The 12,964-nt window shown below is 37.2% G+C and overlaps 1 protein-coding gene across 1 annotated transcript; it reads left to right on the plus strand.

Annotated features, from left to right (window-relative positions):
• Nucleotides 1–4,320: 4,320 nt before the first annotated feature.
• LOC125665354 (uncharacterized) lies at nucleotides 4,321–10,679 on the plus strand. The gene is made up of 2 exons (XM_048897999.2): nucleotides 4,321–4,373; nucleotides 9,292–10,679. Exon 2 carries the CDS (start codon nucleotides 9,318–9,320, stop codon nucleotides 10,602–10,604), a length of 1,287 nt encoding a protein of 428 aa, XP_048753956.2. The 5' UTR covers nucleotides 4,321–4,373; nucleotides 9,292–9,317; the 3' UTR covers nucleotides 10,605–10,679.
• The last annotated feature ends 2,285 nt before the right edge of the window (nucleotides 10,680–12,964 follow it).

Below are 12,964 nucleotides of genomic sequence, written 5' to 3' on the forward strand. Positions count from 1 at the left end.
TTCTCCACAACATTGTTCTGTATAACAAATGAATTGACAGAAAAATTATGCTTGCCTAACATTTACACTTTGAATGGCAAAAAATAAGATTTCATATGGTGAAATGTATACTTGGGCATGTATATGTTCAGTGTCCATTTTCATTTATTTTCAAAAAAAGTTTGTGTTATTCAAGTGCATCAATATTAATGAATCAAATTCAATAAAGTATATGTGCCTTTTGAGGCTGTTACCATGTAAGGTATCTCTTTGCTTCTTTCTTTTTATCTTATTGTACATTGTTGTGGATGTTACATGTACCATCAATGAAATTGTCAACTATGTCACATATTGTAATGTGTGCTTGAGTATGCCTTGTCATCTATTGTTATTAAAATACTCTTGTCTTCGTTTTAGTTTTTTTCCCTTTTAGACTCTGAAAAAAAGTATTCTACATAGTTGAAGCAATTGGTCCACCATGACCAGAATTTAAATGCAATCTCATTATATATAAAAGATTGCAAATAAATGATCCTGGTGATGTTTGTATTATGTGGCATTGTGTACTATTACCTGATAATTGAAATTCAGATAATACCCGACAAACTGCAGCTCTCCAAAAGTATTTTCTGGTTATTAGATAGAAGGGGAAAATCTTTCTATAAAACATGTAGAAAGAGGATAATCTATATATAGAGTGCATTAGAAAGATATTAGGAACTTTGAAATCAATTGAGGATATAGTGGCCCGTTCTAACTCCTCCCATACACAGATGCAGTCAGAAAATTTCAATGGAAAAAAATATATATGGATTTTAGCATTTTCTCTACCTTCGAAACAGATTCGTCGTCATCCGCAAAACGACATCAGGGTTTTACCCAGCATTTAGATGTTACCACACATTTTAAATTTAAGGGGAATTTTTGAGAATGCAGTCATTGAGCTTCCAGGGGATGGTGGTGGGGGACATCCATGGAATATAATATCCACAGATCATTACAGCCATATAAATTGATTGATTACTCATTTTATCTGTATTGTAAGTCTGACAATTATAGAAAATGACTTGGAATATATACAAAATGATTTTTGTTGAAAATTCTCATACAATTTTGTCCAGTTTCTACAAATGAAGGGGAAATATCCACTTGTTGCCAAAGGGGAAAGGTACCTTATACTGGTAGTAAAAAAAACAACCTAGATAAATCCCTTGACAACCAGTGCCTTCAAAGTTAAGGAATAAAGCCTTCACCCCCTTAGAAGTGAGAAAAGCCACCTGGTCCACAATAATTGACTTCAAGGGTGCAATATGACGAGTACAATTCCTGCCCTTTCCCTTTCTCCTTGTAAAAGCCATTGAAGAAGTTGATAAATTGCACTTTTTGTTTCCAATTGTTTATCTTTCAAAGAAATTGCTGCGAGCAAATTCGAGTCTCTCCTCCATTATTAAAGAACTATTTGCGGAATAACTTCCGGCAAACAATTTAAGAAGAATTTCTTCTGTTTGCTTACGAGGTTATTTGTCGGTTACGGAAATGGCCGAGTTGTTATGATTGTTTCCTCCGTACTTGTAAATTGATGTAAAGAATGCTGGATAACTCGCCCTCAAGACAACTCGTACCCTCTCAGGGACAAATCGCCCCATTCTCTTGAGACGACTCGCCCCAATCCAATAATATATATAAATACATTACATGTATCACATTTTATTTTCATTGTGTGTGTGTGTGTAATTGTACAAAAATTTGCACTTTTAACCATATAAAGATACGTCTTTTTATTTCATACTTTAACACGAATGGTAAATTCTAATAGAATTATACACAGATTGAGTTATTGCATTTCAGAAAAAAATATTTTTCATAATTCATTTGGCAAGGAAAATTATATTTACTGATCTTCAGGTAATTGATTAAATGTCTCCAATACTGAAACAATTTTTGGGGGGTTGGGAGATGGGTGTGTGTTTTATCGATACAGTATACATAAGTGTAAATGTGAACAATAAATATTCTGATACATGTAATTATCTTTTAATGCGTTTCTCAACTAATTCCCGTTGAAAAATAATAAATTTCCTATTTTAGTAATTTTATAACGGCCTTGCTGTACTGATTCATTTTACGCGACGATTTCAAAGTGAAAAGTACTCTGATGATGAGTACCTTAACGTTTGAAGTAAAGGTATAACGGCTTGGGGGAACACAAATAATTAGATTTAACAACAGACGCAGATTATAGATAATTATACTACGTCAGCTGTAGAGCAAGCTAATACTCTCCCTACCAAACAATAACCTGCTTCCGCTTAAATTATATATTTTACATATACATAATTTACTGAACCCAAACACTGGATTTTCACTACAATCTTTCGCCTTGCATAAAAATACACGAAGTTCGGTGTTTATGTGAACATGTCTATTTGTCTGTGATGTATATACTATCTATAAGAAATTGATTAATGTTTGCTAATACACCTCTTGGATTTAGTCCAAAAATGATAATTGTACATGTATGATATAAAGGGGCGAGTTATCTCAAGAGAGGGGGCGAGTTGTCCCAAAGAGAGGGCGAGTTGTCCCGAAGAGGGGGCGAGTTGTCCTGATACCGATGTGAATACTACCTTAAATTGCATATGCAAATAACTTGACAATCGGAAGTTGAAACTTCAGTACATCAAAGATGGCGGACAAATATGAATCGAGAAATTGGAATATATCGAAATTGTTGAGAACGGTAGAATAGAGCCTCACAAATCGTAAGCTGCAGGTTGTTAATTTATATATTTAAAACTAAGAAACATAGAATATCACTTTATTTACTTAAAGAAAGTCAGGAAATGTTTAGAATGATCGAAATGTTGCGGGAGTGAATCACTCCCGCATTTGCACCATTACGGAGATCCTCAGGAGTTGTAGCGCCCCCCCCCCCCCCCCCGAAATCGGAGAGGGCTACATTATTGCAGCTAGCTTATCTTGTGCTTCGGCACCCTCCCCTAAATGCTTTGTTAAACTCCGCACAAGTACTCTGAAATTGATATCAAAAAGATGTTGGGAGGTGCTCAACAGTTATTACAGGAGGTATAGAAGTAACATTGACGCAACCGTGCAAAATGATACGAACACGAAAACAAGTTCATCGCACTTAACGCTAACTTTCTGTTTTCAGTTTTATTTCATTGTGCGACGGAGGAAAATCAGACCCAGATGCTAAACGGAATCTGTTTTCCGTTGAACAAAAATATGCTTATGAATGAAAAAAGTATTTAATTAATAGTGATCAATGTCATATATCCAATAAAGAATTCATAATTAGGAAGAGGGCAAACACGGACACATTGAAAGTATTAACATTTCACATATATTCCATAGTCAGTATGCTGTCGATATTTACATGCTTCAGTTACAATATATTATTGCCACTTGATATATATTTATGACGTCATCAATGTGGTTTCATATTGATCAGACAGAAATTGCAAGACGGGGATAAGACGTTATTTCTTTCAATCTCGGAATGTGCATGAATTATATCATGCATACCAGTAATTAAAACTTTCAGGAAAATAAAATCGGAACTAAATGTATATACATTAAAATATTTATTTTGAGTATGACGTCTCATTGTTTCGCGGATCTTATCCCATGCAGGCTCCGATCTGCCTTAAAAGCTGCGTAAATGTCATCACGACATCAATCAGTAGGCTATGGAATCCCTGAATTCTCTTTATGGAACATGAGGAAACATCAATCGAAAGGAGAGGACGAACAACATATGTATTGGAGAATATTTATCTTGAATTGTATATGATAGTCATGTTGATAAATAACTTATTCCTGATCTCTTCTCACCTTCACGTTCGGATGATAATTTCCCGCCATTTACATTTAGTATGATACTTGCAGCGCAAACCTTCACCGTACACTTTACGCCCTGCGTTGATAACCCGTTTTAAATCATTCATATCTTTAAAACCTACCCAAATATGGTAATTTCTGAAAGATATTTTATTATTAACCATATGTCACCGTGTAAATATGTGAATTGCCATCAATCATTGTCATATAAGCGAGGAATTACGGCGACTGTCTCTATAATGTCTGAACTACACTCATATATAAGAAGAATGATATTGCTTGAACAGATGGACATAAGCAAATGCAACGTATTTCATTAAAAGTGAATGAGGAAGAGTTTAAATTATATAAGTCAATTGTACACATCGCATTGTTTGATATCAAACGGAAAGATATAAACATAATTTATATATTTTGCTATTGTTTGCAATATATTGTAACACCTTGAGAGCATCTAGATTATTGTTATATAAAGCTTAATGTGGTGCGGTATTCTATACCCCGAGTCAGATATTGGTTCGAGACACATGAAGGTAAAGGGAAAATGTTCATTATTTAATAATAGCACCATGTCAATAATATTGTTGATTTTTCAGAGCATTTTTAGAGAAATCTCTTTATATTCTTGGAGAACTTTGTCATGAATATTTTTTTTTAACCTACTGGTATTTTTAACTCTTGAATAATGTAAAACGAGAAGGTTTCGCAAAGGTGTACTTCATCGTAAACGCAATTACCGAAACGTAAGTACGTGCAAATTAATCAAAACAAAATTGTTATTTGTTTCGAAATGTTTCGTGCAGAGTTTGTCATTTCATGACCTTGTCCGATTTTCGTGATCAGTGTAGCGGGCACTATAATTCATCCTATTTTAAAATATATTTGACAGCAAAGTGAATTTGCTCTTAACCTTAATATAAGTGTTGTAATGCAAAGTAAAGAATAGAGTTCCTTCCCTTTAATTTCAACACTCCGATGGTATGATTGTGAATAATGTCAGAAAAAAGGAAAATGAAGATGGTTATCTCCCTCATGCATAGCTCTTATCCTTGGACGAATTTGACTCCACTTTTTGGCACTCTGTATTTCCATAAAATAGCTCTTAAAGATTTATTATTTCGGATTTCAAAAATTTCGGTTAAGCATCACTGAAGAGACATTATTTGTCGAAATGCGCATCTGGTGCATCAAAATTGGTACCGTATAAGTTTTATAGTACAACACATTAGTACGTACAGTACCTGGTCATAAGTGAGTCATCATTTTATATTTCACTATAATTATATTTCATTGAAAAAAAAAACTTATTGCAGTAGTACTTGTAGATCATTTTTATGGATATGATATAAAAAAAAAATTAATAATTTATAGTTTCTTCACATTATTTCAAAATAGTTTTTTCTGTTGGTGTTGCGGTGAAATCACAACCAAATGCTTACATAGACTATATTCAATGATCATGGTATCACAATTTTGCTTAGCATCATTGGAAAAGATTGATTGAATATTGTTTAACGTCCCTCTCGAGAATATTTCACTCATATGGAGACGTCACCACTGCCGGTGAAGGGCTGCAAAATTTAGGCCTATGCTCGGCGCTTATGGCCTTTGAGCAGGGAGGGATCTTGATCGTGCCACACCTGCTGTGACACGGGACCTCGGTTTTTGCGGTCTCATCCGAAGGACCGCCCCATTTAGTCGCCTCTTACGACAAGAAAGGGGGTACTAAGGGCCTATTCTAACCCGGATCCCCACGGCATCATAGGAAAAGAAAATTTTAACAATTTTTCATAATAAGTAAAACAAAAAATAATGAAAATTGTGACTAAAGTCACCTCAAAATAAAGTTTTATAAAATTGTTTTTTCAATGAAATATCAAGCAAAGCATCAGATAAATTACAAATCTTAATCATATACATTGTAAAATACAAATGTACATGAAAAATGTCAATTAGGGATCACTAATGAATTTTTGGCACATTGCTATCATATGTACGCAATAGCACTCCAGATATTATCACAGCTATAGCTGCTAACAACATCATTATCAAGATACATGCTTATCATACTACCAGGTCTTATCACAGACAATATAAATTATATACTTTGAAACTATTTTTGCCTAGGATAACCCATGAAAGCAATTAATAAATCTTGCTTATTTCCAATGAGGTACTAAGATGTTATAAGTTGATTATAGATTATGTATGACTAGGACAGCATATATAAAAATAAGATGGAACATTAGATGATTTTCCTAGCCCAAATTGAGTAAAATTATGTACATTGTTTAATTATATATTGATACAAAATATTTTTAAAAATGTATCATTATACACCATAAAAATACATTATATAATTAATTGCTGACTCACTCATGGCCAGGTATCGTGTATCTAACTTATGCCTGTGTCACATTACTAGCGGGTACCGGACGAGGTATAGGTATCGGTGGGGGACCTGTCAAGATCTAACACCGTAGGGACACATTTCCAAGTCTGCCGGGTGATTAGCTCTCCTCATATACCGCCCGCACCTCGGGCGGGACAAGGAAGGCAGCCGTATGTTTACCGGGCGGGGAGCGTATGGAATGATGGTGTTGGTGGCCGCCCGATATCCGTAAGGTTATCGGTAGGTAACCGGGAGGGGTACGTCCGGTACCCATACGGACATCGTACGGACTAGGTACCCCCGTGCGGTCACCGCTCGGACACCTGAGGGGTATCGGATGAAGCCCGGACGATGTCCGTTCTGAGAACATCCGGGTATCGTTCGGTGACCTTTGCCTTTTCATGCGTGTTAAGTGCAATTAAGGCAATTGCAAACTGGTGTATATATACCTATCGTCATCATCTCCAACATCATCATCGACGCTGTTGCCATCAACATCGACATGGCCAATCCTCCGAGGCATCTGAGACTGCCGTTCCTACGTCTACAACTCGCTGAAGCACGTGAGCGTTATCTTACGATGGGGTTGACATCGCCAGGATTTAACTCCGCGCTAAAAGCTGCCGGTGGGGTATACGGGTCCTGAATGGCGTGTTCTCACCGCATGGTCCCCGGCCGGACACTTTTCAGATTTTGGCATTCTCAGGCCGCTCAGAACCCGCTACCTAGTCGGATACCTAATCGCAGTGTAATGTGACACAGGTATTAGCAAGGCTTGCGATGTGTGATTCCACTGTTATGAGTCGGTCTGGTTAAATAAGTTTTTTGACAATGAAAGTAACTTCTCCAGTGAACTTTCAATGTCTTTGAGAAACACTTGTTTTCTGTATACTGCATACATTTACATGAATTAAACATATCCAGATTCGATTCTACATATCAATTGTTAATCAGAGAGTAATAGTAATTCTGTGGTCGTTATAACGATCTAGTTCGTCAATACAACCTATCATTGGGTCAAATGCTGTCTGACGTGTTTCATGCCGATTGTTAAGCCGTTCTTGACACACTGATTTTGACTGCGGATAACTCCGTTTACCTGAACTGAACTGAATTTATTTCTCATCACAATTACAATTACACAATTGTATACAGAGATTTAGTACATATATTTTATATAAAAGTGATGGTAATATATCACTAAATGTTTTAAGGCATGCGTGAGTATGGAGATAGGCAACATATGCAATTTTATCAATTTGCGTGGACTGAAAACTACTTTGCTTCTTGTCACCCTGCACTGTGTTGTATTGGCTACAACAAAATCGTTGAAGGTTGTCAACCGTCGACCGTAGTCAAAACCAGTATGTAAACAATTGATATGAAATATGTCAAACAGAAGTCGACCCACTAATAGCTTGTATTTACAAACTAGACCATTATAAAGACCATATAATTAGCGAAATACTGACTGATCATAAGCAGATCATGTTCTAGCGTATCGAATCAGTTGAAAGACATAAAGACCATATGCAGGAGATAATAGAATATTGCTGCATAAATATTTGGCGATGACGATAGAGGAGCTGAAGTCATCTCATTTGTCATTAAGTTGTGTTGTAAGTTTACTGACGTCGACATTTGAATGAAAATGAGTATTGTTAATAGATGAAATGTGAAGATAACGAACAGTGATCAATCTCATAACTCCTATAAGCAATACAAAATAGAAGCTGGGAAACCCCGAACCCCTGGACACACCAGAGGTGGGATCAGGTACCTAGGAGGAGTAAGCATCCCCTGGCGACCGGTCACATCCGCCGTGAGCCCTATATCCTGATCAGGCGAACTGCCGGAGTTATCTGTAGTCAAAATCAGTGTGCCAAGAACGGCCTAACAATCGGTATGAAACACGCCAGACAGCATTTGACTCAATGATAGGTTGTATTGACGAACTAGATCGTTATAACGACAATAGAACTTACGAAATGCTGATTTCAATCGAGACCGTCGAAACCCCTGTACCATCAACATGTCTGTCAGTAGCCCGCCTCGATTTAGAAACTGACCATACGCAGAACAAGCTCTTGCGTATCGAATCAGTTGAGAGAATACCGGTGTGACCGGTCATCAGGGGATACTTATTCCTCTTAGGTAGATAAACTCACCTCTTGTATGTTTGTGCCCTTCAATTAATCTTTATGAGATTGACCACTCTTCTTGTATGTCATAAAGTTGTGTTGTCAGTTAGTATTGACTGTTTGATATAATTAGTTAATTCGTCCTACCAACGTTTTATAAAGTCTATCATTACTACGTGACGTATTGTGGATCAGCTCAGTGGACGATTAGGACATATCCTAATCCCCCCCCCCCCCCCCCTAGAAAGCATTGATTATCAAGCCAAAAACAATAAACATGTAATTGGTAGTATAAATACGTTTGTAGATTTTGTGTAGTTCTTATTCTTATGCAATAGTGAGGAAGGGACAGTTGACAATCTAATTGTTCATGTCGTTGTGTGTGTGTGTGTGTGTGTGTGTGTGTGTGTGTGTGTGTGTGTGTGTATATATATATATATGTGTGTGTGTTATACCTCAGAATGTTTTTGCTATATAAATGTTAGGTGAATAAATTTGCTATTTCTTCTGGATAACGCTAGCCGTGAAATAGTTTCTGAACTATCTGCCCTAGGGAAATAGTCTCGAAACTATTTACCAGATGCTACATTTTCCCGCGTTTTCTTTTCTGTAACGTCAAAATGCCGAATGTTAGTTTACTTCACTTTGGTATGTCTGACACAAGGAAAGTCTACTTTGGTATAATAAAACACCTATTTATTGACTATTCGACAATACCAAGTTTATTGTCCCCCTCCACAGCAACTATTTCCCTTGGCAGCGCCTCGGGAAATAGTTGCTGTCTTGGGGGACAATAAACTTGCTATTGTCCTCATAGCCAGTAAATAGGTGTTTACTATATATTCTGTTTAGTGTAATATATCTAATAAGTCAATGGTTGGTTGAACTTTATTCTGGAATGACTGTTTTGTATTTAAGAGTACCTGAACTGTAGATCAACAACTATGCAGATAGTGCGTGTGTTGCTGTTCGTATTCCTGCTATTTCTGATCAGCGATCTTCATGCTGACGTGGGGAACGATGTCCAGGATGTGACAGATGCAGTTAAGGCCGGGATCGAGGCTACCAACGTGATTACCGATGTCATCTCTGGCGTCAAGGTCCTTGCTAAATTCACGAAAATCATGGGCGCTGTTGGTCCCTTCTTGGCAGCCGTCGGTCCACTCATGGACCTCATAACCATGTTTCTTCCGCAACAAGAAGATCCTACATTAACGTTCTTGAAAGAGCAATTTTCAAGGGTGGATTCAAATTTTAGAAATATGGAGAGGCTTTTCGGAGAAGTTTCAAATCTAATCAAATCAAAGGGAGTGAAATCACAGTTTTCGGCAATTGAACAAAATGTCAATGCTTTGTCATACCGCCTTCATATGCTGATGAAAGCCCCGAAAGATGCCGTCAAAGGTCAAAAGGCCCGATTTATCTCGTCTTTCAAGGTTAGTTATCAAAACGCAGCGAAAAAAATATATAACGGTGTAATGACAAAGCAATCTTTTACGGACAATATTCCAATTGAAGCGATGCAATATACAAATTATAATCGAAAGAAGATGCAAAAGGTGATGGCTGGATGTCTTGGACTTCTGATTACTGCTGTTAAAGTCAACTTAGCCTACCTGAAATTAACCAATAGAACGGCCAGCTATAAAATGGAAAAGAGTGAATGGGAGAAAAACATCAAGATAGTTCTAAAGAAAGTGAAAAGTGTGGATAGGGAAGTCACTAATGCATGGGAAGATCAAAAATATAAAGATCTGAAAGACCTTTCTGCGCAATACAAAGATGATGACAACAAAGAATTTGCAGATCGGTTGTACAGATTTTATTCAGAAAAATATTACTGGAGGGACTGGGTCGTCATTGTATACAACAAAATGGCTAAATCATGGACTGGAAAGAATGGGCATGTCTTTAAGCTATGTGGAGGAGACGAATATCTGGAAAATGAGGGTAGAAATGTTCTAACATCGAGCGTACCAAAAGAGAAACAGAAGATTAACGCTGCCGAATACAAGAAGAAGTTGAGTAAAGTTACAACTGAAACACAGGTAGCGATTCATTATGCCTGGGACGCAAGCGCGGTATTGAAACAAATCGCAAAGTTTAGCAGCGGTTCTGATGTTTGCATGCGAGCCGTCATATCTGATCGAGAAAAGGTACAAACGCAAAGCGCTTCTGGTCGCTTAGCTGGCAAATGGAAATATTTTTATAACATGTACATTTTTGGCTAATGAACTGCACTTTAGGATTTCATTGACGAGTACATGTGCAAATAAAAAGTTTTTTCAATATTTAAAAATTTCAAACCTGTGTGTATCATCTCTTTTCCAATGGTAATGATATGGTTTGCCTTTTGATAAAAATCAACCATAATACATATGACATCATAGATGGCCGCTCCTACAAAAATGGAAGTCGGAAATATTCATATCAGGTGTTCAGTCATTTAAAAACCTTCGTTTAAGGTCGATAAATCCTTTCATGCGTTAGGTTTGAATTTTACATCTTGCGTTTTCAAAATCGACCTACATAAAAGTTAGCCCCGAGGGAAAAGGAAAGTTTAGGTAGGCGTTGACCCTCCGTCCGCTAGAAGGACTTGAAAAAGGGAGGAAATCCTGTGTACTGAAATGTAAGGCCCATATTTTCATGTTATAATGCTTCAGCTTCTTGTGCAACCGAGCTGTGGTATCGCGTGTACATGTATCTAGAACGATCATTTTATCGAGAATTTATGTTGAATTGTCAGGTGTTGGAACATCAAGTGTTATTGATTTGTTACCTCCCACTAACCCTTCACCATTCAAAACATGGGTTCGAGACGGAGCAAATGATTGGTGATACAGCCTGTAGCGTGGAGCCAATCAGAAAACGGTTTTCATAGTCGGACAGAAACGAAATTTTACACGCATAGCGACGGCAATATGGTGTACAATTTGAGGCCAGTTACCAATTGACAGGTACTGTACTGTCAATCGAATTTCGGAAATTCGTATTTTTTGAAGAAGTGTTAGACGTTTTTCACTAAACATCTTTTTGTCAATAAACGCCATTTTAACTTTCTGTTTATGTTCCCGACTAAAGTTGCATACGGAATAGGGATCATCATTGGCTGATTTAATTTTAACGTATTGCATCACCCCCCCCCCCCCCCCCCCCCCCCCCCCCCCCCCCGTCTCGGACAATTTCAAAATAGGTTGCATCATATGCGGCAATGTACTTGATATTTTAAGATGAATAGTCAGGTAAAAGATAGCAAGCAACAAAAAACCGCAATACATGTATATATATTTTCAAAAGTCACGTTAACCTTGTTAACTTAAGGTTTATCCAATCAAAATTAAGTACACATGCATACATGTACATGTACACATGGAAATTGTGATTTTGACCATGTCAATAAATTGATGGTCTCAGGCGCAGGGGCTAAGCCCGTTTGGGCTCGAACTCTGTGATACCATAAATATAGAAAGGGGTCTAACTCTGACCCAGATAAAAAAAACTACCCACTCGCTTCAAATGCCTAAAAAATCAAAAACTAGGTGTGATATGCTTAATTTGTATATTTCATATGAAATTTTAATTGATAAGTCTGAAATCTTCCACCATAGTATGAATTTCGCTGCTGTCATAGGCGAGAATCCACCTGATGACCTGGGCCGGTAAATGTCCTAGTAAAAATAAACACCTGAAATCGAGAGAACGATGACGTATATCTCTGTTATTTTAAGAACCAGTGACTTGAAATTTCGCAAGCAAGTAGTCAAAACATTAATCTATTCAAGGAGACCGGCAAATTAAGCATATTACACCTAGTGTTTGGTTTTTTAGGCATTTGAAGCGAGTGGGTAGTTTTTTTAAATCTGGGCTAGAGTCAGAGTTAGACCTATTTCTATATTTATGGTATCACAGAGATCTGGCCCAAAAAACGGGCGTAGCCCCCTGTAGTCTCAGGGTATATTCACGATATAAATATCAAACCATTTCGTTCAAAAATAAAAACAAGATGTGTTTGTGAAACACAAATGCCCCCGATAATGGCCAATTCCGAAGATGACCAAGGTCACAAGGACAAATATCTTGGTACCAGTAGAAAGGTTTTGTCACAAGGAATACTCATGTGAAATATGGTATCACAGAGATCAGGCCCAAAAACGGGCGTAGCCCCTGTAGTCTCAGGGTATATTCACGATATAAATATCAAACCATTTCGTTCAAAAATAAAAACAAGATGTGTTTGTGAAACACAAATGCCCCCGATAATGGCCAATTCCGAAGATGACCAAGGTCACAAGGACAAATATCTTGGTACCAGTAGAAAGGTCTTGTCACAAGGAATACTCATGTGAAATATCAAAGCTCTACCACTTACTGTTCAAAAGTTATAAGCAAGGTTAAAATTTTCAAAAAGTAGATCAAACTCCAAGATCACAGGGTCAAACATTTTGGTACCCACGGAAAGGTCTTGTCACAAGGAATACTCATGTGAAATATCAAAGCTCTATCACTTCCTGTTCAAAAGTTATTAGCAAGGCTAAAGTTTCAGACAGAATGACAAAAACAATACACCCCCCGATCTTCGATCTCGGGGGCA

The sequence above is a fragment of the Ostrea edulis genome, chromosome 1 (genome assembly GCF_947568905.1).
Source record: "Ostrea edulis chromosome 1, xbOstEdul1.1, whole genome shotgun sequence".
Lineage (NCBI taxonomy): Eukaryota > Metazoa > Mollusca > Bivalvia > Ostreida > Ostreidae > Ostrea > Ostrea edulis.